At 43.5% G+C, this 27,034-nt stretch overlaps 1 protein-coding gene across 1 annotated transcript in view; it reads left to right on the top strand.

Moving 5' to 3' along the window:
- Positions 1-27,034, top strand: part of LOC139366647 (patched domain containing 1) — a 71,114-nt gene that overhangs the window by 42,375 nt on the left and 1,705 nt on the right. Inside the window, exons 8-11 of the mRNA XM_071104322.1 lie at positions 6,272-6,408; positions 12,463-12,718; positions 12,947-13,104; positions 17,216-17,393. Of these exons, the coding sequence (XP_070960423.1) occupies positions 6,272-6,408; positions 12,463-12,718; positions 12,947-13,104; positions 17,216-17,393 (729 nt within the window). The remainder of the gene's footprint in view (positions 1-6,271; positions 6,409-12,462; positions 12,719-12,946; positions 13,105-17,215; positions 17,394-27,034) is intronic.

The raw sequence follows: 27,034 nt of genomic DNA on the forward strand, positions 1-27,034 counted from the left end.
GGTGGTTGTTGTCCTTGATGATCTTTATGGCCTTCCTGTAACATCGGGTGGTGTAGGTGTCCTGGAGGGCAGGTAGTTTGAACCCGGTGATGCGTTGTGCAGACCTCACTACCCTCTGGAGAGCCTTACGGTTGTGGGCGGAGCAGTTGCCGTACCAGGCGGTGATACAGCCCGCCAGGATGCTCTCGATTGTGCATCTGTAAAAGTTTGTGAGTGCTTTTGGTGACAAGCCGAATTCCTTCAGCCTCCTGAGGTTGAAGAGGCGCTGCTGCGCCTTCTTCACGATGCTGTCTGTGTAGGTGGACCAATTCAGTTTGTCTGTGATGTGTATGCCGAGGAACTTAAACCTTGCTACCCTCTCCACTACTGTTCCGTCAATGTGGATAGGGGGGTGTTCCCTCTGCTGTTTCCTGAAGTCCACAATCATCTCCTTAGTTTTGTTGACGTTGAGTGTGAGGTTATTTTCCTGACACCACACTCCAAGGGCCCTCACCTCCTCCCTGTAGGCCGTCTCGTCGTTGTTGGTAATCAAGCCTACCACTGTTGTGTCGTCCGCAAACTTGATGATTGAGTTGGAGGCGTGCGTGGCCACGCAGTCGTGGGTGAACAGGGAGTACAGGAGAGGGCTCAGAACGCACCCTTGTGGGGCCCCAGTGTTGAGGATCAGCGGGTTGGAGATGTTGTTGCCTACCCTCACCACCTGGGGGCGGCCCGTCAGGAAGTCCAGTACCCAGTTGCACAGGGCGGGGTCGAGACCAAGGGTCTCGAGCTTGATGACGAGCTTGGAGGGTACTATGGTGTTAAATGCCGAGCTGTAGTCGATGAACAGCATTCTCACATAGGTATTCCTCTTGTCCAGATGGGTTAGGGCAGTGTGCAGTGTGGTTGAGATTGCATCGTCTGTGGACCTATTTGGGCGGTAAGCAAATTGGAGTGGGTCTAGGGTGTCAGGTAGGGTGGAGGTGATATGGTCCTTGACTAGTCTCTCAAAGCACTTCATGATGACGGAAGTGAGTGCTACGGGGCAGTAGACGTTTAGCTTAGTTACCTTAGCTTTCTTGGGAACAGGAACAATGGTGGCCCTCTTGAAGCATGTGGGAACAGCAGACTGGGATAGGGATTGATTGAATATGTCCGTAAACACACCAGCCAGCTGGTCTGCGCATGCTCTGAGGGCGCGGCTGGGGATGCCGTCTGGGCCTGCAGCCTTGCGAGGGTTGACACGTTTAAACGTTTTACTCACCTCGGCTGCAGTGAAGGAGAGGCCGCATGTTTTGGTTGCAGGCCGTGTCAGTGGCACTGTATTGTCCTCAAAGCGGGCAAAAAAGTTATTTAGTCTGCCTGGGAGCAAGACATCCTGGTCCGTGACGGGGCTGGTTTTCTTTTTGTAATCTGTGATTGACTGTAGACCCTGCCACATACCTCTTGTGTCTGAGCCGTTGAATTGAGATTCTACTTTGTCTCTATACTGACACTTAGCTTGTTTGATTGCCTTGCGGAGGGAATAGCTACACTGTTTGTATTTGGTCATGTTTCCGGTCACCTTGCCCTGATTAAAAGCAGTGGTTCGCGCTTTCAGTTTCACGCGAATGCTGCCATCAATCCACGGTTTCTGGTTTGGGAATGTTTTAATCGTTGCTATGGGAACGACATCTTCAACGCACGTTCTAATGAACTCGCACACCTAATCAGCGTATTCGTCAATGTTGTTGTCTGACGCAATGCGAAACATATCCCAGTCCACGTGATGGAAGCAGTCTTGGAGTGTGGAATCAGATTGGTTGGACCAGCGTTGGACAGACCTCAGCGTGGGAGCTTCTTGTTTTAGTTTCTGTCTGTAGGCAGGGATCAACAAAATGGAGTCGTGGTCAGCTTTTCCGAAAGGAGGGCGGGGCAGGGCCTTATATGCGTCGCGGAAGTTAGAGTAGCAATGATCCAAGGTTTTGCCAGCCCTGGTTGCTCAATCGATATGCTGATACAATTTAGGGAGTCTTGTTTTCAGATTAGCCTTGTTAAAATTCCCAGCTACAATGAATGCAGCCTCAGGATGTGTGGATTCCAGTTTGCAAAGAGTCAAATAAAATAAAAATAAAGTGCTTGTGGGGGAATATATAATATACGACTGTGATTATAATCGAAGAGAATTACCTTGGTAGATAATGCGGTCGACATTTGATTGTGAGGAATTCTAAATCAGGTGAACAGAAGGACTTGAGTACCTGTATGTTGTTGTGGCCACACCACGTCTCGTTAACCATGAAGCATACGCCCCCGCCCCTCTTCTTACCAGAAAGATGTTTGTTTCTGTCGGCGCGATGCGTGGAGAAATAGCGTCTCTCCAGTGAACCATGTTTCCGTGAAGCAAAGAACGTTACAGTCTCTGATGTCCCTCTGGAATTCTACCCTTGCTCGGATTTCATCAACCTTGTTGTCAAGAGACTGGACATTGGCGAGTAGAATGCTAGGGAGTTGCGCGTGATGTGCCCGTCTCCGGAGCCTGACCAGAAGACCGCTTCGTTTCCCCCTTTTACGAAGTCGTTTTTTTGGGTCGCCGGCTGGGATCCATTCACTTGTCCTGGGTGAAAGGCAGAACACAGGATCCGCTTCGCGAAAGTCATATTCTTGGTCGTACTGATGGTGAGTTGACGCTGCTCTTATATTCAGTAGTTATTCTCGACTGTATGTAATGAAACCTAAGATGACCTGGGGTACCAATGTAAGAAATAACACGTAAAAAAAACAAAAAACTGCATACTCATACTCTGTATGCCATTGGATCTCGAACCCTGTTCCTGTTGCACACACAGGATACAGAAGGTGTTCCTGTTCCTGTTGCATAGTTTCCTAAACAACCAAAGATTTCAAGACTAAAAGTGGGGAAAGTATTAGAAAAAATACACTCTATCTAGTCCTTGGCCTATATCCTAATCTGTCTTTGGTGCAGGTCATTTTCTTCTTCACATACCGTCTCTGGTAAACACACACTATATCAAATGAAATCATTGTTTATTTGTCACATGGACAGGATACAGAAGGTGTTCCTGTTGCAGTACTCTGTATGCCATGGGCTCTCCAACCCTGTTCCTGTTGCATACACAGTATACAGAAGGTGTTCCTGTTGCATACACAGGCTACAGAAGGTGTTCCTGTTCCAGTACTCTGTATGCCATGGGATCTCCAACCCTGTTCCTGTTGCATACACAGGATACAGACGGTGTTCCTGTTCCAGTACTCTGTATGCCATGGGATCGCCAACCCTGTTCCTGTTGCATACACAGGATACAGAAGGTGTTCCTGTTCCAGTACTCTGTATGCCATGGGATCTCCAACCCTGTTCCTGTTGCATACACAGGATACAGACGGTGTTCCTGTTCCAGTACTCTGTATGCCATGGGCTCTCCAACCCTGTTCCTGTTCCATACACAGGATACAGAAGGTGTTCCTGTTCCAGTACTCTGTATGCCATGGGCTCTCCAACCCTGTTCCTGTTGCATACACAGGATACAGAAGGTGTTCCTGTTGCATACACAGGCTACAGAAGGTGTTCCTGTTTCATACACAGGATACAGAAGGTGTTCCTGTTGCATACACAGGATACAGAAGGTGTTCCTGTTGCATACACAGGATACAGAAGGTGTTCCTGTTCCAGTACTCTGTATGCCATGCGATCTCCAACCCTGTTCCTGTTGCATACACAGGATACAGAAGGTGTTCCTGTTGCATACACAGGCTACAGAAGGTGTTCCTGTTCCAGTACTCTGTATGCCATGGGATCTCCAACCCTGTTCCTGTTGCATACACAGGATACAGAAGGTGTTCCTGTTCCAGTACTCTGTATGCCATGGGCTCTCCAACCCTGTTCCTGTTCCATACACAGGATACAGAAGGTGTTCCTGTTCCATACACAGGATACAGAGGGTGTTCCTGTTCCAGTACTCTGTATGCCATGGGATCTCCAACCCTGTTCCTGTTTCATAAACAGGATACAGAAGGTGTTCCTGTTCCAGTACTCTGTATGCCATGGGCTCTCCAACCCTGTTCCTGTTGCATACACAGGATACAGAAGGTGTTCCTGTTCCTGTTGCATACACAGGCTACAGAAGGTGTTCCTGTTCCAGTACTCTGTATGCCATGGGCTCTCCAACCCTGTTCCTGTTGCATACACAGGATACAGAAGGTGTTCCTGTTCCAGTACTCTGTATGCCATGGGATCTCCAACCCTGTTCCTGTTGCATACACAGGATACAGAAGGTGTTCCTGTTGCATACACAGGCTACAGAAGGTGTTCCTGTTCCAGTACTCTGTATGCCATGGGATCTCCAACCCTGTTCCTGTTGCATACACAAGATACAGAAGGTGTTCCTGTTCCAGTACTCTGTATGCCATGAGCTCTCCAACCCTGTTCCTGTTCCATACACAGGATACAGAAGGTGTTCCTGTTCCAGTACTCTGTATGCCATGGGATCTCCAACCCTGTTCCTGTTGCATACACAGGATACAGACGGTGTTCCTGTTCCAGTACTCTGTATGCCATGGGCTCTCCAACCCTGTCCCTGTTCCATACACAGGATACAGAGGGTGTTCCTGTTCCAGTACTCTGTATGCCATGGGCTCTCCAACCCTGTTCCTGTTGCATACACAGGATACAGAAGGTGTTCCTGTTCCTGTTCCATACACAGGATACAGAAGGTGTTCCTGTTCCAGTACTCTGTATGCCATGGGATCTCCAACCCTGTTCCTGTTTCATAAACAGGATACAGAAGGTGTTCCTGTTCCAGTACTCTGTATGCCATGGGCTCTCCAACCCTGTTCCTGTTGCATACACAGGATACAGAAGGTGTTCCTGTTCCTGTTGCATACACAGGATACAGAGGGTGTTCCTGTTCCAGTACTCTGTATGCCATGGGATCTCCAACCCTGTTCCTGTTTCATAAACAGGATACAGAAGGTGTTCCTGTTCCAGTACTCTGTATGCCATGGGCTCTCCAACCCTGTTCCTGTTGCATACACAGGATACAGAAGGTGTTCCTGTTCCTGTTGCATACACAGGCTACAGAAGGTGTTCCTGTTCCAGTACTCTGTATGCCATGGGCTCTCCAACCCTGTTCCTGTTGCATACACAGGATACAGAAGGTGTTCCTGTTCCAGTACTCTGTATGCCATGGGATCTCCAACCCTGTTCCTGTTGCATACACAGGATACAGAAGGTGTTCCTGTTGCATACACAGGTTACAGAAGGTGTTCCTGTTCCAGTACTCTGTATGCCATGGGATCTCCAACCCTGTTCCTGTTGCATACACAAGATACAGAAGGTGTTCCTGTTCCAGTACTCTGTATGCCATGAGCTCTCCAACCCTGTTCCTGTTCCATACACAGGATACAGAAGGTGTTCCTGTTCCAGTACTCTGTATGCCATGGGATCTCCAACCCTGTTCCTGTTGCATACACAGGATACAGACGGTGTTCCTGTTCCAGTACTCTGTATGCCATGGGCTCTCCAACCCTGTCCCTGTTGCATACACAGGATACAGAGGGTGTTCCTGTTCCAGTACTCTGTATGCCATGGGCTCTCCAACCCTGTTCCTGTTGCATACACAGGATACAGAAGGTGTTCCTGTTCCTGTTCCATACACAGGATACAGAAGGTGTTCCTGTTCCAGTACTCTGTATGCCATGGGATCTCCAACCCTGTTCCTGTTTCATAAACAGGATACAGAAGGTGTTCCTGTTCCAGTACTCTGTATGCCATGGGCTCTCCAACCCTGTTCCTGTTGCATACACAGGATACAGAAGGTGTTCCTGTTCCTGTTGCATACACAGGCTACAGAAGTTGTTCCTGTTCCTGTTGCATACACAGGATAGAGAAGGTGTTCCTGTTGCATACACAGGATACAAAAGGTGTTCCTGTTCCAGTACTCTGTATGCCATGGGATCTCCAACCCTGTTCCTGTTGCATACACAGGATACAGAAGTTGTTCCTGTTCCTGTTGCATTCACAGGATACAGAAGGTGCACTTTCTGAAAGAGAGGAGTTCTGTTTTGCTCGCTCGGATGCTTTATACAGTGACATACAATCAGCCTCTTGCGAATTGAAGGAACATTTAGAATTGCAGAGAGACGAAAGATACATGTTAAAAAGGAAATGTTGAATACATTTTATTTTTCTTTGCTAACATTTTTAGGGAAGTCTGGCTTTCCTTGGCATCCAGGAATACACAAACACTGCAAACACACAAAACACATTTATCTCTATGTGTGTGTCTATCTCCAGGTCACGGACTGTTTGGCACATTTGAGATGCTATCGTCATGGAGAAGGACACGTGAGGACCAACATGTTAAGGAGCGTGTAGCTAGCGTATTCTCTGATGTCATGCTGCGTTACTCAGGAGCTACACTGCTACATCAGGTCAGTCTGTGTGTGTGTATGTTTGTCTTTGTCTTTGTGTTTGTCTAGCCATGCTGTGACACGCTAAAGCCTTGAATTCAATCTGGGTTGGGCTGGCCTTGGTGGGCTGGCCTTGGTGGTCTAGCTGGTTCTAGGTGGCCTTTAGGTTTTAAATGGCCTTGGGGTCTAGATGGCCTTGATGGTCTGGCTGGCCTTGGGTTTCTAGATGGCCTTGTGGGTCTAGATGGCCTTGTGGGTCTAGATGGCCTTGGGGTTCTAGATGGCCTTGGGGTTCTAGATGGCCTTGTGGGTCTAGATGGCCTTGGGGTTCTAGATGGCCTTGGGGTCTAGATGACCTTGATGGTCTGGCTGGCCTTGGGGTTCTAGATGGCCTTGGGGTTCAGATGGCCTTGGGGTCTAGATGGCCTTGATGGTTTGGCTGGCCTTGGGGTTCTAGATGGCCTTGGCGTTTTAGATGGCCTTGTGGGTTTAGATGGCCTTGTGGGTCTAGATGTCCTTGTGGGTCCAGGTGTCCTTGTGGGTCCAGGTGTCCTTGTGGGTCTAGATGGCCCTGTGGGTCTAGATGGCCTTGGTGGTCTAGATAGCCTTGATGGTCTAGATGGCCTTGTGGGTCTAGATGGCCTTGTGGGTCTAGATGGCCTTGGCGGTCTAGATGGCCTTGTGGATCTAGATGGCCTTGTGGGTCTAGATAGCCTTGATGGTCTAGATAGCCTTGATGGTCTAGATAGCCTTGATGTTCTGGCTCAAATTGCATTTAGAAATGATGTCATGTTAATAGGTAGACATTACTGTGCAGCTTAACTAACTAATTAGCTCCACTAATGTTGCTCGCTGTAACTAATGTTACCCCCATCCTCCTGCCACTGCTAACTAGCCAGATGTTTAGCTTGCTGGCTAGCTAGAACTGGACCGTCGAGTGCTGAAGCGCGTAGCTCATAGAAATCGTCTGTCCTCGGTTGCAGCACTCACTACTAAGTTCCAAACTGCCTCTGATGTAAAGATCGCTGCCATTGAACTCTTGAGGAGTGGAAACACTTCTTTAGAGTGATGAATTATGCTTCACCCTCTGGCAGTGCGATGGACAAATCTTGGTTTGTTTCTCCTGATGCCAGGAGAACTGTACCTGCCCCAATGCATATTGCCAACTGTAAAGTTTTGTGGAGGAGGTCTGTGGCTGGTCTGTGGCTGTTTTTCATGGTTCGGGCTAGGCCCCTTAGTTCCAGTGAAGGAAAATCTTAATGCTACAGCATTCTAGACGATTATGTGCTTCCAACTTAGTGGCAATAGTTTGGGGAAGGCCCTTTCCTGTTTCATGACAATGCCCCCATGCACAAAGCAAGGTCCATACAGAAACGGTTTGTCGAGATCGGTGTGGAAGAACTTCACTGGCCTGCACAGAGCCCTGACCTCAATCCCATTTAATACCTTTGGTATGAATTGGAACGCCAACTGCGAGCCAGGCCTAATCGCCCAACATCAGTACCCTGACCTGACTAATGCTCTTGTGACTGAATGGAAGCAAGTCCCTGCGGCAGTGTTCCAACTTCTAGTGGAACGCTTTCCCAGAAGAGTCTGTTATAAACTCAGCAAAAAAATAAACATCCCTTTTTCAGGACCCTGTCTTTCAAAGATAATTCCTAAACTTCACAGATCTTCATTGTAAAGGGTTTAAACACTGTTTCCCATGCTTGTTCAATGAAGAAAGGCAAATAAAGAATGAATGAACATACACCTGTGGAATGGTTATTAAGACATTAACAGCTTACAGATGGTGGGCAATTAAGGTCACAGTTATGAAAACTTAGGACACTAAAGAGGCCTTTCTACTGACTCTGAAAAACACAAAAAGAAAGATGCCTAGGGTCCCTGCTCATCTGTGGGAATGTGCCTTAGGCACGCTGCAAGGAGCCATGAGGACTGCAGATGTGACCAGGGCAATAAATTGCAATGTCCGTACTGTGAGACGCCTAAGACAGTGCTACAGGGAGACAGGATGGACAGCTGATCGTCCTCGCAATGCCAGACCACGTGTAACAAAACCTGCACAGGATCGGTGAATCCGAACATCACACCTGCGGGACAGGTACAAGATGTAAACAACAACTGGCTGAGAGAGGCTGGACTGAGGGCTTGTATGCCTGTTGTAAGGCAGGTCCTCACCAGACATCACCGGCAACAACATCGTCTATGGGCACAAACCCACCATCGCTGGACCAGACAGGACTGGCAAAAAGTGCTCTTCACTGATGAGTCACGTTTTTTTCTCACCAGGGGTGATGGTCGTATGTGCTTTTATCATTGAAGGAATTAGCTTTACACCGAGGCCTGTACTCTGGAGCGGGATCGATTTGGAGCTGGGGTCCGTCGTGGTCTGGGGAGGTGTGTCACATCATCATCGGACTGAGCTTGTTGTCATTGCAGGCAATCTCAACGCTGTGACTACAGGGAAGACATCCTCCTCCCTCATGTGGTATCCTTCCTGCAAAATCTTATACACTATTTTTTCGCCCAGCTTTTGGAACTTTGGCTTTCCTGGATAAAGCCACTATATTGTGATCACTGCATCCAATGGGTACAGATACAGCTTCAGAACAAAGTTCTACAGTATTAGTAAACATGTGATCCATACACGTGGATGATCTTGTTCCTGTAGTGTTTGAAAAACACCCTGGTAGGTTGATTAATAACCTGAACCAGATTACAGACACTAGTTACAGTGAGAAGCTTCCTCGTGAGCAGACGTCTTGATGAAAACCAGTCAATATTCAGGTCTCCAAGAAAGTAGACCTCTCTGTTTACATCATATACACTATCAAGCATTTCACATACATTATTTCGATACTGACTGTTAGCACTTGATGGCCTATAGCAACACCCTTAAAGAAAAGGCTTACGATGTGCCAAGTGAACCTGCAACCAGAACACTTCAATAACACTTGACATTTTCAGCCCTTTCCTGGGTAGCTTATCAGAGATATACAGTTGAAGTCGGAAGTTTACATACACTTAGGTTGGAGTCAATAAACTTGTCTTTCAACCACTCCATACATTTCTTGTTAACAAACTATAGTTTTAGCAAGTCGTTAACGACATCTACTTCGTTAACGACATCTACATGACACAAGTCATTTTTCCAACAATTGTTTACAGACAGATTATTTCACTTATAATTCAATGTATCAATATTCCAGTGGGTCAGAAGTTTACATACACAAAGTTTACTGTGCCTTTATACAGCTTGGAAAATTCCAGAAAATTATATCATGGTTTTAGAATTGGAGGTGTACTTGTGGATATATTTCAAGGCCTAACTTTAAACTCAGTGCCTCTCTTGACATCATAGGAAAATCAAAATAAATCAGCCAAGAATCATTTTAGATCTCCACATGTCTGGTTCATCCTTGGGAGCAATTTCTAAATGCCTTGTTGGTACCACATTCATATGTACAAACAATAGTAAGCAAGTATAAACACCATGGGACCACGCAGCTGTCATACTGCTCAGGAAGGAGACGCGTTCTGTCTCCTACAGATGAACGTACTTTGGTGCGAAAAGTGCAAATAAATCCCAGAACAACAGCGAAGGACCTTGTGATGCTGGAGGAAACAGGTACAAAAGTGTCTATATCCACAGTAAAACTAGTCCTATATCGACATAACCTGAAAGGCCGCTCAGCAATGAAGAAGCCACTGCTCCAAACCGCCATTAAAAAAAGCCAGATTACTGTTTGCAACTGCACATGGGGACAAAGATCGTACTTTTTGGAGAAATGTCCTCTGGTCTGATGAAACAAAAAAGGGGAAGGCTTGCAAGCCGAAGAACACCATACCAACCGTGAAGCACGGGGGTGGCAGCATCATGTTGTGGAGGTGATTTGCTGCAGGAGGGACTGGTGCACTTCATAAAATAGATGGCATCATGAGGCTGGAAAATTATGTGCATATATTGAGGCAACATCTCAAGACATCAGTCAGGAAGTTAAAGCTTGGTCGCAAATGGGTCTTCCAAATGGACAATGACCCCAAGCATACTTCCAAAGTGGTGTCAAAATGGCTTAAGGACAACAAAGTCAAGGTATTGGAGTGGCCATCACAAAGCCCTGACCTCAATCCCATAGAAAATTTGTGGGCAGAACTGAAAAAGTGTGTGAGCAAGGAGGTCTTCAAACCTCAGTTACACCAGTCAGGTGGAATGGGACAAAATTCACCCAACGTATTGTGGGAAGCTTGTGGAAGGCTACCAATTTTTTTTGACCCAAGTTAAATCATTTAAAGGCAATGCTACCAAATACTAATTGAGTGTATGTAAACTTCTGACCCACTGGGAATGTGATGAAATAAATAAAAGCTGAAATTAACCATTCTCTCTACTTTTATTCTGACACTTCACATTTCTTAAAATAAAGTGGTGATCCTAACTGACCTAAGACAGGGAATCTTTACTATGATTAAATGTCAGGAATTGTGAAAAACTGAGTTTAAATGTATTTGTAAACTTCCGACTTCAACTGAGAGAAAAATATACTTTTTACATCTAGTAATCCGTTGGTGTGTGTGTGCTGCGGTGTTGAAGCTACGAACCCATAGTCTTGGCTCTCTCATCTCTTCCAGGCTTTTGGGAGGGAGCAGGGACAATGAGCTTGTCATAGCAGATGTAAGCAAAGTCCCCACGCGCTCTGGCAGCTTTCATAGCTGGGATGAGTTCTTTCCTCTTCTGGTGCACAGCTTCAGGGTAGTCCTCATTGAGGAAGATATACGTTCCTCTCAAGTTCTTGGCTTTTTCCAGAACAGCTACCTTGTCAGGTCGTCCATTCTTTTTTTAGTTGACTCCACCAGTATTTTGATAAAACACTTTAAGCTATTTTCTTGTTGTAGCAATTGCTTGTAGAACTATTTTTGTTTGTTTAAAAGATCCCTCATCCTGCTAGACACCACTGTCCTTAACGGTACTCCCGCCGGATTTGGTCTTTGTCATTGTAGCAACGTAGGTTACACTGTTACTCCTCATAGTTCCAGACAGTTCAGGTCGCAGGGAAGATTGAAAACAACAACAAAAAACTGCAGGGATCTATACAGCCACAGGCCCGGGACAATCCACTGTCCCAGCCACAATGACAAACTGTATCGCGGGCTGCGTTCAAGCCCTCAAGAAAACCCTGCTTGGCTAGCTGCTACTCCAAACGGTTCAGAAGGTCAGAAGGTCAGAAGTTCCTCCAGGGCGGTCCCTTAAGTTATCTTGTATTCTGTTTACACAGACAAGCTACATCATTAACATTGGTTCCGGCATGACCAATACCTCACAAGGCTTCTTCTCTCCAAGCTGAGACCTTGAAACTGAGATACCCCTTTTGGTTCCCAGACCAATGTTCTTGGCGTACTGCCAAATTGCCTATACAGTGATTGTGAGGATTCCTCCCATGAGCAATCAATCAGTCACTTGCATGAACCCAGCCAAATTGGTTGTTAGAAAAGCAGCATTTATGCTAAACATATGATCTGTGTACAATCTGATACACACAGACATTTTCCCTCACACACTTTCAACAGGAAGTGAACAGCAATGACAGAAAAGGGGAGGCTTTCGCAGGAGAAGGGAAACTACTTTTGGTCATTTAGTTTAGGTAGCTAGCTTTCAATAATGTATGAAAATGACCCGCCTAGCTAAAATACCTGTTAGCTAATGTTAGCTCCCTAGCATTTGAGGGCTGATAACCAAACAACATGACTGACTCTGTTCTCATGAAAGTTTGTGTAGTGCAAAAATAAATGACGAATCCAGCTATGGTGTCATACCTGGCTACTGCAGTGCTGCTTGTCCATGTGCTAGCTAACCTCAACAAACTCAGGCAAGCTAACAGGAACAAACCCAGACGTGTTCGCATTCAGCAGTGATCAGCTGGTGGTTGCATACAGTATTAACAGTGTCACCAGCCCAAATCTAATCAGGCCCCAGTTGTGAAACTTGTCTGCGCTGGTCCGGGTTTCCTCCGACCCAGCTGGAATTTGACCCTGACTTAAAGTGCCAATGGAAACGGTGTGTGTGTGTGTTCCCAGGTGTCTCTGGGTCTGGCTGCGTCTCCTCTGACCAACCTGGAGGCTGTCCGGCTGTTCTGTCGCTGCGCTGCATTGGGCGTAACCGTTGGTTACCTTTACACCTTGTCCTTCTACGCCACCTGTCTGGTTGCCACAGGTTACCTGGAGACAGGGTACAGACACGGGTGTTTCTGTCGCCGCGTCCCCAAGAAGGGAGCGCTGGACACCAAGCCACGCTGGTACCGCTGTCTCATGTACACACGCTACCAGGACGAGACACACTCACAAACTCACTCACACACACCCAACTCTACACACACACACACACCTAATGCTGCGCACACCTACACACATACAGCGAATCCTGCACACTCACACACTCACACACACACTCCCAACACCACACACACACATGACCATACACCTAACACTACACACGCTCACACACACACTCCCAACACTACACACATACATGCTCACACACACATTCCAAATACACACACCCCAACCACCATCTCTGAACTGAGACCCCAGGACTCACACTTGTTGCTAGGCTGCGTGCAGCGTTGCTATGGAGACTGGATCACCAACACCTATGTGAAGCCCTTCATGGTTCTGCTCTACCTCGTATACATCTCCTTTGGCCTGATGGGCTTCCTACAGGTAACACACACACACACACACACACACACACACATACTACTGACTCTACTAACTACTAACTATGCTGACTACTATCTCTACTGACTCTACTGACTCTACTAACTACTAACTATGCTGACTACTATCTCTACTGACTCTACTAACTCTACTGACTACTAACTCTAATAACACCACTGACTGCTAACTCTACTAACTCTGTTAACTCTACTGGCTACTAAATCTACTGACGACTAACTCTACTAACTACTGATTACTAAGAATTATTAATACATTGGACATAAAATGCAATGGCGTGACACTGAGTTCACCTCTCTCTCCTCTCTCTGAGTGACTGCTAACTCTACTGACTACTAACTCCACTGACTACTAACTCTACTACCTCTACTGACTGCTAATTCTACTGACTACTAACTCTAATAACTACTAACTCTACTACCTCTACTGAATGCTAATTCTACTGACTACTAACTCCACTGACTACTAACTCTACTACCTCTACTGACTGCTAATTCTACTGACTAATAACTCCACGGACTACTAACTCTACTACCTCTACTGACTGCTAATTCTACTGACTACTAACTCTACTAACTACTAACTCTACTAACTCCACTGACTACTAACTCTACAACTCTACTGACTACTAACTCTACTACCTCTACTGACTACTAACTCAACTGACTACTAACTCTACTGACTACTAACTCTACTGACTACTAACTCTACTAACTTTACTGACTACTAACTCTACTAACTCTTCTGACTACTAACTCTACTAACTCTTCTGACTACTAACTTTACTAACTCCACTGACAACTAAATCTACTGACTACTAACCCTATTGACTACTAACTCTACTAACTCTGCTGACTCCTAACTCTACTAACTCTACTAACTATACTGACTACTAACTCTACTGTCTACTAATTCTACTAACTCTACTGACTACTAACTCTACTAACTACTAACTCTACTAACTATACTGACTACTAACTCTGCTGACTACTAACTCTACTAACTATACTGACTACTAACTCTGCTGACTACTAATTCTACTAACTCTAATGCCTACTAATTCTACTAACTCTACTGACTACCAACTCTACTAACTTTACTGACTACTAACATTAATAATTCTACTAACTCTACTGACTACTAACTCTACTAACGTTAATAATTCTACTAACTCTACTAACTCCACTGACTACTAACATTAATAATTCTACTAACTCTACTGACTACTAACTCTACTAACGTTAATAATTCTACTAACTCTACTGACTACTAACATTAATAATCTACTAACTCTACTGACTACTAACATTAATAATTCTACTAACTCTACTAACATTAATAATTCTACTAACTCTACTAACGTTAATAATCTACTAACTGTACTAACGTTAATAATCTACTAACTCTACTAACGTTAATAATTCTACTAACTCTACTGACTACTAACATTAATAATTCTACTAACTGTACTAACATTAATAATTCTACTAACTCTACTAACATTAATAATCTACTAACTGGACTAACGTTAATAATCTACTAACTACTGAATACTAACGTTAATAATTCTACTAACTCTGCTAACGTTAATAATTCTACTAACTCTACTAACGTTAATAATTCTACTAACTCTAATGACTCTACTAACGTTAATAATTCTACTAACTCTACTAACGTTAATAATTCTACTAACTCTACTAACGTTAATAATTCTACTAACTCTACTAATGTTAATAATTCTACTAATTCTACTGAATACTAACGTTAATAATTCTACTAACTCTACTAACGTTAATAATTCTACTAACTCGACTGAATACTAACGTTAATAATTCTACTAACTGTACTAACTCTACTGAATACTAACGTTAATGATCTACTAACTCTACTGAATACTAACGTTAATAACTCTACTAACTCTACTGAATACTAACGTTAATAATTCTACCAACTCTACTAACGTTAATAATCTACTAACTGTACTAACTCTACTGAATACTAATGTTAATAACTCTACTAACTCTACTGAATACTAACGTTAATAATTCTACCAACTCTACTAACGTTAATAATCTACTAACTCTACTAACGTTAATAATCTACTAACTCTACTGAATACTAACGTTAATAATTCTACTAACTCTACTAACGTTAATAATTCTACTAACTCTACTAACATTAATAATTCTACTAACTCTACTGACTCTACTAACGTTAATAATTCTACTAACTATACTAACGTTAATAATTCTACTAACTCTACTAACATTAATGATTCTACTAACTCTACTAACGTTAATAATTCTACTAACTCCAGTAACGTTAATAATTCTACTAACTCTACTAACGTTAATAATTCTACTAACTCTACTGACTACTAATGTTAATAATTCTACTAACTCTACTGACTACTAACGTTAATAATTCTACTAACTCTACTAATGTTAATAATTCTACTAACTCTACTAACGTTAAAAATTCTACTAACTCTACTAACTCTACTGACTACTAACGTTAATAATTCTACTAACTCTACTAACTCTACTGAATACTAATGTTAATAATTCTACTAACTCTACTAACGTTAATAATTCTACTAACTTTAATAATTCTACTAACTCTACTAACATTAATAATTCTACTAACTCTACTGAATACTAACGTTAATAATTCTACTAACTCTACTGACTACTAACGTTAATAATTCTACTAACTCTACTAACTACTAACTCTACTAACTCTACTGACTACTAACTCTACTGACTACTAACTCTACAAACGTTAATAATTCTATTAACTCTACTGACTACTAACTCTACTAACGTTAATAATTCTACTAACTCTACTGACTTCTAACGTTAAGAATTCTACTAACTCTACTGGCTACTAACTCTGTTGTGACGTTGTATTAGTTAATGTGACGACTGTTGTTCATCGAATGATTAAAGTTTCTAATTGCGTGATTTACTGAATCAAGCAGTTTCTAACTCATTAACCTGGGGTACCATGGGTTTTACATTTTCATATTCCGTCTATCGTCATGACCACCATTGTGGCTGACGGAAACCATTTATTTTTTTATTTCATGTTTAATGTTCTGAGGCTGGTTCTCCATAGTAGCAGGACAAAGGCATTTGTCTGTGGCCTGAGATTTGCCATGGGCGTGAGGGGTCATAAAACCCCCCACATCTTCAGACCCCTAGATCTCTCCTCCTCTGTTGGGGTTGAGAGATAATCTGTAGGGTTGTGGTCTCCTGTAACCTGACCTGACCAGGACAGTCATTACATCTACTAACTCTACTGACTACTAACTCTACTAACTCTATTGACTACTAATGTTAATAATTCTACTAAATCTACTAATTTTACTGACTACTATCTCCACTGACTACTAATTCCACTAACTCTACGGACTACTAACTCTACTAACTTTACTGACTACTAACATGAATAATTCTACTAACTCTACTGACTACTAACGTTAATAATCTACTAACTCTACTGACTACTAACATGAATAATTCTACTAACTCTACTGACTACTAACATGAATAATTCTACTAACTCTACTAACTCTACTGACTACTAACGTTAATAATCTACTAACTCTACTGACTACTAACATTAATAATTCTACTAACTCTACTGACTACTAACATTAATAATTCTACTAACTCTACTGACTACTAACGTTAATAATCTACTAACTCTACTAACTCTACTGACTACTAACATTAATAATTATACTAACTCTACTGACTACTAACATGAATAATTCTACTAACTCTACTGACTACTAACATTAATAACTCTACTGACTCTACTGACTACTAACGTTAATAATTCTACTAACTTCACTGATTACTAATTGTACTACTAACGTTAATAATTATACTAACTCTACTAACTCTACTAACTCTACTGACTACTAACTGCACTGACTACTAATTCTACTAACTCTACTGACTACTAATTCTACTAACTCACTGACTACTAATTCTACTAATTCCACTGACTACTAACGTTAATATTTCTAACTCTAAGCCCTAACCGTTATTAAGAATATATCTAATATATAATAACATGTGTGTTGCAGGTGAGCCAGGGCTCAGAGCCCAGTTCTCTGGTTGCTATGGATACAGGGACGTTGTTGTATGCTCGCGCCCAGCAGCGCTACTTCTCCTCCTACTCTCCTGTGATTGGCTTCTATGTCTATGAGAGCGCCCCCTATTGGAACACCTCGGTACAGCGAGACCTGCTGGAGTACGCTAAAGGTACTGACCTCTGACCTCCAACCATAACTCTAACCCTGCCGGAGTAGCTAAAGACACTGACCTCTGACCTTTAACCCTAACCCAGGGTTTTCAAAACTTGGTACTGGGGACCCCAAGGGGTGCATGTTTTGTTTTTTGCCCTAGCACTACACATCTGATTCAAATGATCAACTCATTATCTAGCTTTCATTATTTGAATCAGCTGTGTAGCGCTAGAGCAAAAAACAAAATCTGTATCCAGGGGGGCCCCAGGACCAAGTTTGCAAAACACTCCTCTAACCCTAACCCTGCTTGAGTACGCTAAAGGTGTACTGACCTCTGACCCCTAACCCTGATGGAGAACCTTAAAAGTACTAACCCTAAAGGCCATGATCCACTGGCAATTTGTTGAGGCAATGTTGCTGGCAACGAGATGGGGTATGAGACAGGGGAGCAATGATGGGCAACAAGTAACATGGACATGAAGAATAGATTTCATATAAAGCATAGCATATATTAATGTAGGCCTTCAGGAAGTATTCACACCCCTGGACTTATTACACATTGTGTTACAGCCTCAATTCAAAGTGAATTTAACATGTTTTTAAATCTCACCCATCTAAAAAAAATACCCCATAATAAAAAAGTGAAACATATTTTTAGTCAATTTAGCAAATGTATTGAAAATGAAATACAGAAGTATCAAATGTACATATGTATTCAGACCCCTTTGCTCTGCAACTCAGGGGTATACAATTTCCTTTGACCATCCATGAGATGTCACTACAACTTGATTGGAGCCCATCTGTGGCCAAGTCAACTATTTGGACATGATTTAGAAAGAAACACATCTGTCTGTATAAGGTCCCACAGTTGACAGTGCAGTAACTATACCATGAAGTCCAAGGAACTGTCCGTAGATCTCTGAGATTGAATGGTGATGCGGCGTATAAAACTATTCCTAGAGTGTTGAAAGTTTCCAAGAGCACAGGGGTCTTCATCATTGGGAAACTACCCAGACTCTGCCTTGAGCTGGCCGTCCGACCAAACTTGGCAAGAAGGGAGGTTACCAAGCACCCAATGACCACACTGACCAGAGCTTATTGGCTGAGATGGAAGAACCTGCCAGAAGGACAACAGTCTCTACAGCACTTCACCAATCAAGCCTTTATGGTAGAGTGGCCAGACGGAACTATTTGGCCTGATTGGTGGAATGCTCCAACTGATTGATGGAGTGCTCCATCTCCACAGAGGAACTCTAGAGCTCTGTCAGAGTGACCATCGGGTTCTTGGTCGCCACTGTGATTTTGGGGGCCGTCAATGCTGCAGGCGTTTTTTTGGTACCCTTCCCCAGATCTGTGCCTTGACACAATCCTGTCTCGGAGCTCTACGGACAATTCCTTCGACGTCATGGGACCTTATATAGACAGGTGTGTGCCTTTCCAAATCATGTCCAATCATTTGAATTTACCACAGGTGAACTTCAATCAAGTTGTAGAAACATCTCAAGAATCATCAATGGAAACAGGATGCATCTGAGCTCAATTTACAGTCTCGTAGCAAAGTCAGTATTACTGACTAAGGTTTTTCTGTTTTTTATTTTTAATACATTTGCTGGAATTTTTAAAACCCTTTTTTCACTTTGTCATTATGGGTTATTGTGTGTAGATTGAAGAGGAATTTATTGGATTTGATCAATTTTTAAATAATTATGTAATGTAACAAAATGTGTAAAAAGTCAAAAGGTCTGAAAACTTTCCAAATGCGCTGTATTGCTTCAAGTTGTATGTTTAAAGTATTTTATGTATTGCCTTGGTATTGCCCTCCAATTCCAATCTTAGTCTGTTATAGTTTGTTAAACAGTTTACAGAAACCAAATAACAAAATACAGACCTATCCTATCCTGTTGACTTCTGTGATCGAAAAAGCCTTGGTTTCATGCATGTCAACATCAGAAGCCTCCTCCCTAAGTTTGTTTTACTCACTGCTTTAGCACACTCCGCCAACCCTGATATCCTTGCCGTGTCTGAATCCTAGCTTAGGTAGGCCACCAACAATTCTGAGATTTCCATACCCACCTACAACATTTTCCGTCAAGATAGAACTGCCAAAGGCGGAGGAGTTAGCCTGCAAAGCTCTGTCATACTTTCCAGGTCTATACCCAAACAGTTTGAACTTCTAATTTAAAAAATGTACCTCTACAGAAATAAGTCTCTCACTGTTGCCGCCTGCTATCGACCCCCCTCCGCTCCCAGCTGTGCCCTGGACACCATTTGTGAATTGATCGCCCCCATCTAGCTTCAGAGTTCATTGTGTTAGGGATATGGGATATGCTTAACACCACGGCAGTCCTACAATCTAAGCTAGATGCCCTCAATCTCACACAAATCATCAAGGAACCCACCAGGTACAACTCTAAATCCGTAAACATGGGCACCCTCATAGACATTATCCTGACCAACTTGCCCTCCAAATACACCTCTGCTGTTTTCATATATATTTCACATATATAGTATGAACCAGTCAGTCAGCCAAGCCAGGAGGTATATATAGTCTGAACCAGTCAGTCAGCCAAGCCAGGAGGTATATATAGTCTGAACCAGTCAGTCAGCCAAGCCAGGAAGTATAGTCTGAACCAGTCAGTCACCAAGCCAGTAGGTGTATATAGTCTGAACCAGTCAGTCAGCCAAGCCAGGCGGTATATATAGTCTGAACCAGTCAGTCAGCCAAGCCAGGCGGTATATATAGTCTGAACCAGTCAGTCAGCCAAGCCTGGAGGTATATATAGTCTGAACCAGTCAGTCAGCCAAGCCAGCAGGTGTATATAGTCTGAACCAGTCAGTCAGTCAAGCCAGGAGGTGTATATAGTCTGAACCAGTCAGTCAGCCAAACCTGGAGGTATATGCAGTGCCTTAGGAAAGATTTCATACACCTTGACTTTTTCCACATTTTGTTACGTTACAGCCTTATTCTAAAATGGATTAAATAAATAAAAATTGTCAGCAATCTACACACAAGACCTCATAATGACAAAGCAAAAATAGGTTTAGACATTTTTGAAAATCTATTAAAAATATTAAAAAATAATAAGTATTCAGACCCTTTGCTAGGTGACTCGAAATTGAGCTCAGGTGCATCCTGTTTCCATTGATCATCCTTGAGATGTTTCTACAACTTGATTGGAGTCCACCTGTGGTACATTCAATTGATTGGACATGATTTGGAAAGGCACACATCTGACTATATAAGGTCCCACAGTTGACAGTGAATGTCAGAGCAAAAACCAAGCCATGAGGTCAAAGGAATTGTCTGTAGAGGTCCGAGACAGGATTGTGTCGAGGCAAAGATCTGGGGAAGAGTACCAAAACATTTGCAGCATTGCAGCATTGAAGATCCCCAAGAACACTGTGGTCTCCATCATTCTTTAATGGAAGAAGTTTGGAACCGCCAAGACTCTTCCTAGAGCTGTCCGCCCAGCCAAACTGAGTCGGGGGAGAAGGGCATTGGTTAGGGAGGTGACCAAGAACCGGATGGTCACTCTGACAGAGCTCTAGTGTTCCTCTGTGGAGATGGGAGAACCTTCCAGAAGGACAACCATCTCTGCAGCACTCCACCAATTAGGCTTTAATGGTAGAGTGGCCAGACGGAAGCCATTCCTCAGTAAAAGGCACATGACAGCCTGCTTGGAGTTTGCCAAAAGGCACCTAAAAGACTCTCAGACCATGAGAAACAAGATTCTGTGGTCTGATGAAACCAAGATCGAACTCTTTGGCCTGAATGCCAAGCGTCACGTCTGGAGGAAACCTGTCACCATCCCTACAGTGAAGCATGGTGGTGGCAGCATCATGCTGTGGTGATGTTTTTCAGTGGCAGGGACTGGGAGAATAGTCAAAATTGAGGCAAAGATGATCTGAGCAAAGTACAGAGAGATCCTTAATGAAAACCTACTCCAGAGCGCTCAGGACCTTAGACTGGGGTGATGGTTTACCTTCCAACAGGACAACGACCCTAAGCACACAGCCAAGTCAACGGAGGAGTGGCTTCGGACAAGTCTCTGAATGTCCTTGACCCGGTCGAACATCTCTGGGAGACCTGAAAATAGCTATGGAGCGACCCTGCCCATCCAACCTGACAGAGCTTCAAATGATCTGCAGAGAAGAATGGGAGAAACTCCCCAAATACAGGTATGCCAAGCTTGTAGCATCATACCCAATAAGACTTGAGGCTGTAATCGCTGCCAAAGTAGCTTCAACAAAGTACTGAGTAAAGGGTCTGAATACTTCTGTAAATGTGATGTTTTGATTTGTCATTATGGGGTATTGTGTGTAGATTGATGAGGAAAAACAAGGCTGTAACCTAAAAAAAATTGAATTTCCCGAAGTCACTGTACAAATTCTTGAGATTGTGATTTTTTCTGAAAGGGTCATAAGGGAGATAAAGAACAGAACACGTACAAGTAGAGTTGTTATTACTCCATTTCTAAAAAATCCACAACAAGCCGAAGATCACCATGCGCAATGCCAAGCGTTGGCTGGAGTGATGAATCACACTTCACCATCTGGCAGTCTGATGGACCAATCTATGTTTGGCGGATGCTACCTGCCCGAATGCATAGTGCCAAATGTAAAGTTTGGTGGGGGAGGAATAATGGTCTGGGGCTGTTTTTCATGGCCTGCTAGCCGTTGGCTATCTTATCGGCTGCTATCTGAATAGACAATCGGACAATTTTTATTTTATTTTTATTTATTGATTTATTTTTCTTCTTGGGCCTCTATAACTATATCTATTGTTTTTATTTTTGTTGTTGTTGTGTGATTTGGATTCATCCCCTCTACCACACGGAAACCCACTAATCTACTGACGGAACGCAAGAGTTGGCTAATAACAGACCTCCATCTTATGCTAGCTTGCTCCTATGCTAGCTTGCTACCGATTTAGCTGTCTAAATCGCCGTGACCCCCAACCAACCTCTCCACTCACTGGACCCTTTTGATCACTCGACTGAGCATGCCTTTCCTTAATGTCAATATGCCTTGTCCATTGCTGTTCTGGTTAGTGTTTATTGGCTTATTTCACTGTAGAGCCTCTAGTCCTGCTCATTATACCTTATCCAACCTATTAGTTCCACCACCCACACATGCAATGACATCTCCTGGTTTCAATGATGTTTCTAGAGACAATATCTCTCTCTTCATCACTCAATACCTAGGTTTACCTCCACTGTATTCACATCCTACCTTACCTTTGTCTGTACATTATACCTTGATGCCCCCAGAAACCTCCTTTTACTCTCTGTTCCAGACGTTCTAAACGACCAATTCTTATTGCTTTTAGCCGCACCCTTATTCTACTACTACTCTGTTCATCTGGCGATGTAGAGGTGAATCCAGGCCCTGCAGTGCCTAGCTCCACTCCTATTCCCCAGGCGCTCTCTTTTGACGACTTCTGTAACCGTAATAGCCTTGGTTTCATGCATGTTAACATTAGAAGCCTCCTCCCTAAGTTTGTTCTATTCACTGCTTTAGCACACTCTGCCAACCCGGATGTTCTAGCTGTGTCTGAATCCTGGCTTAGGAAGACCACCAAAAATTCAGACATTTTAATTCCAAACTACAACATTTTCAGACAAGATAGAACTGCCAAAGGGGGCGGTGTTGCAATCTACTGCAAAGATAGCCTGCAGAGTTCTGTCCTACTATCCAGGTCTGTACCCAAACAATTTGAACTTCTACTTTTAAAAATCCACCTCTCTAAAAACAAGTCTCTCACCGTTGCCGCCTGCTATAGACCACCCTCTGCCCCCAGCTGTGCTCTGGACACCATATGTGAACTGATTGCCCCCCATCTATCTTCAGAGCTTGTGCTGCTAGGTGACCTAAATTGGAACATGCTTAACACCCCAGCCATCCTACAATCTAAGCTAGATGCCCTCAATCTCACACAAATCATCAAGGAACCCACCAGGTACAACTCTAAATCCGTAAACATGGGCACCCTCATAGACATTATAATGACCAACTTGCCCTCCAAATACACCTCTGCTGTTTTCAATTAGGATCTCAGCGATCACTGCCTCATTGCCTGTATCCGCTATGGGTCTGCGGTCAAACGACCACCCCTCATCACTGTCAAACGCTCCCTAAAACACTCAGGCCTTTCTAATCAACCTGGCCCGGGTACCCTGGAAGGATATTGACCTCATCCCGTCAGTCGAGGATGCCTAAACATTCTTTAAAAGTAATTTCCTCACCATCTTAGATAAGCATGCCCCGTTCAAAAAATGCAGAACTAAGAACAGATATAGCCCTTGGTTCACTCCAGATCTGACTGCCCTTGACCAGCACAAAAACATCCTGTGGCGGACTGCAATAGCATTGAATAGTCCCCACAATATGCAACTGTTCAGGGAAGTCAGGAACCAATACACGCAGTCAGTCAGGAAAGCAAAGGCTAGCATTTTCAAGCAGAAATTCGCATCCTGTAGCTCCAAAACGTTTTGGGACACTGTAAAGTCCATGGAGAACAAGAGCACCTCCTGAGGCTAGGTAACACGGTGACCACTGATAAATCCATGATAATCGAAAATTTCAATAAGCATTTCTCAACGGCTGGCCATGCCTTCCTCCTGGCTACTCCAACCCCGGCCAACAGCCGTCTTCATTGACCTGGCCAAGGCTTTCGACTCTGTCAATCACCGTATTCTTAGCGGCAGACTCAATAGCCTTGGTTTTTCTCATGACTGCCTCACCTGGTTCACCAACTACTTTGCAGACATAGTTCAGTGTGTCAAATTGGAGGGCATGTTGTCCGGACCTCTGGCAGTCTCTATGGGGTTACCACAGGGTTCAATTCTCGGGCCGACTCTTTTCTCTGTATATATCAATGATGTTGCTCTTGCTGCGGGAGATTCCCTGATCCACCTTTACGCAGACGACACCATTCTGTGTACTTCTGGCCCTTCCTTGGACACTGTGCTAACTAACCTCCAAACGAGCTTCAATGCCATACAATAGTTCCTCCGTGGCCTCTAACTGCTCTTAAACGCTAGTAAAACCAAATGCATGCTTTTCAACCGTTCGCTGCCAGCACCCGCCCGCCCGACTAGCATCACCACCATGGACGGTTCCGACCTAGAATATGTGGACAACTATAAATACCTAGGTGTCTGGCTAGACTGTAAACTCTCCTTCCAGACTCATATTATACATCTCCAATCCAAAATTAAATCTAAAATCGGCTTTCTATTTCGCAACAAAGCCTCCTTCACTCACGCCGCCAAACTTACCCTAGTAAAACTGACTATCCTACCGATCCTCGACTTCAGCGATGTCATCTACAAAATAGCTTCCAACACTCTACTCAGCAAACTGGAGTCAGTCTATCGCAGTGCCATCCGTTTTGTTACCAAATCATCTTATACCACCCACCACTGCGACCTGTATGCTCTAGTCGGCTGGCCCTCGCTACAAATTCTTTTTTTCAGCTGTGAGTCGTCTTGGGTATGCCTGTATCAGCTGTGAGTCTTCTTGGGTATGTCTGTATCAGCTCTGAGTCGTCTTGGGTAGTCTGTATCAGCTCTGAGTCGTCTTGGGTATGTCTGTATCAGCGCTGAGTCGTCTTGGGTATGTCTGTATCAGCGCTGAGTCGTCTTGGGTATGTCTGTATCAGCTCTGAGTCGTCTTGGGTATGTCTGTATCAGCTCTGAGTCGTCTTGAGTATGTCTGTATCAGCTCTGAGTCGTCTTGGGTATGTCTGTATCAGCGCTGAGTCGTCTTGGGTATGTCATCAATTCTCATCAAAAGCCTAAACAACATTAATCAACATCTTGTTTTAAACAGGCTGTCTAAACACACTCACAGTGTATAATATTAAAACAATACAGTCTATGAAGGGTTTTACACAAATCCAAACGTTTGACAGTAGCTGGACAAAGATCCAATATAAAGAGAGAGCGAGAATGTCCACTAAGTGTTTTACTACTCCCTATTAGGCCTGTTTTATAAACCTAATCAGAACCATCTATCAGATCAGATTCACACATCTCCATACGTTGCATTGCAAGCCCTCCACGGACGTTGTCACCGTAAAACCAGGAAGGTGAATCATTCTAATGAGTTTGGTTGTAATAAAATTTAACAAAAAGCAAGCAATCCGTTTTGATTAACCAGCAGCGATATACCCAAGACGACTCGGAGCTGATACAGACATACCCAAGACGACTCAGAGCTGATACAGACATACCCAAGACGACTCAGAGCTGATACAGACATACTCAAGACGACTCAGAGCTGATACAGACATACCCAAGACGACTCAGAGCTGATACAGACATACCCAAGACGACTCAGAGCTGATACAGGCATACCCAAGAAGACTCACAGCTGATACAGGCATACCCAAGACGACTCACAGCTGATACAGACATACCCAAGACGACTCAGAGCTGATACAGACATACCCAAGACGACTCAGAGCTGATACAGACATACCCAAGACGACTCAGAGCTGATACAGGCATACCCAAGACGACTCAGAGCTGATACAGACATACCCCAGACGACTCAGAGCTGATACAGACATACCCCAGACGACTCAGAGCTGATACAGACATACCCCAGACGACTCAGAGCTGATACAGACATACCCCAGACGACTCAGAGCTGTAATCACCACCAAAGGTGCTTATCGAAAGTATTGTATCAGGGGTGTGAATACTTAGATAAATTAGATTTCTGTATTTAATCTATTTTGTATTTAGCCTTTTTCGCACATCATGTCAAAATCATCCAATAGTATCTACAATGGACTGTGAAGCTCAACAAAGTCACTTATAGATGTTTTGTACATGGTGTGGGAAAAATGCTGATATTGGTCCCATGACTTGAATGGGAGTTGTGCCACTAATGCTAAAATGTTAGCATGTGGAAACAGTGCCAGGGAAACTAAACCAAAGCATGGATTGCTGTCATACCTTCCATTGACTGCTTACAGGGTAAGTAAATCAGTATGTCATTTTGTAATTTGGGTGAAATATCCATTTAATATGGGCTTCAATTAGCAGGCTGATTGATTAGCAGGCTGATCGATTAGCATGGGCACTACAGTGTATGTTTCTGGCAGTTAAATATGACAAACTGAACACAATATGTATATACTAACATATTGTGATCAAATATGGTAGTGAGGTAACATATGAGACATTAATGACCAACATTTCACTCCAAAACCAGAGATGATTTTAGGTTTTAGGTATTTTCTCTCGCTTCATCTAAAAAATGGCCATCCCAGGACCGAGATCTAAGCTCTGATTGGAGGAACATAAAAAATTACCCACTATGTGGCGCTGCCAATCAAAACTCCCAGATTATTATTTTAAATGTTTGTCTTCCAAAATTGTCAATGTATCACCATGGCATTAACTCGATTCCCTCAAAGCTAATGGTCTTCTTTAAATCTCTTTTAATCCCTATTCCCTCTTTTAAACACATTTTCAGGAACTTGCTTTCGATTGATTGTTTTGATTGATTGTCAAGTGATTTAAAGTAATCAAATACCTTTTTATTTGTCACTTGCCGAATGCAACAGTAGACCTTACCGTGAAATGTTACTTACGATCCCTTAACCAACAATGCGGAGTTTAAAAAAAATAAGCTAACGGGTAA

Source organism: Oncorhynchus clarkii, chromosome 15 (genome assembly GCF_045791955.1).
Source record: "Oncorhynchus clarkii lewisi isolate Uvic-CL-2024 chromosome 15, UVic_Ocla_1.0, whole genome shotgun sequence".
Lineage (NCBI taxonomy): Eukaryota > Metazoa > Chordata > Actinopteri > Salmoniformes > Salmonidae > Oncorhynchus > Oncorhynchus clarkii.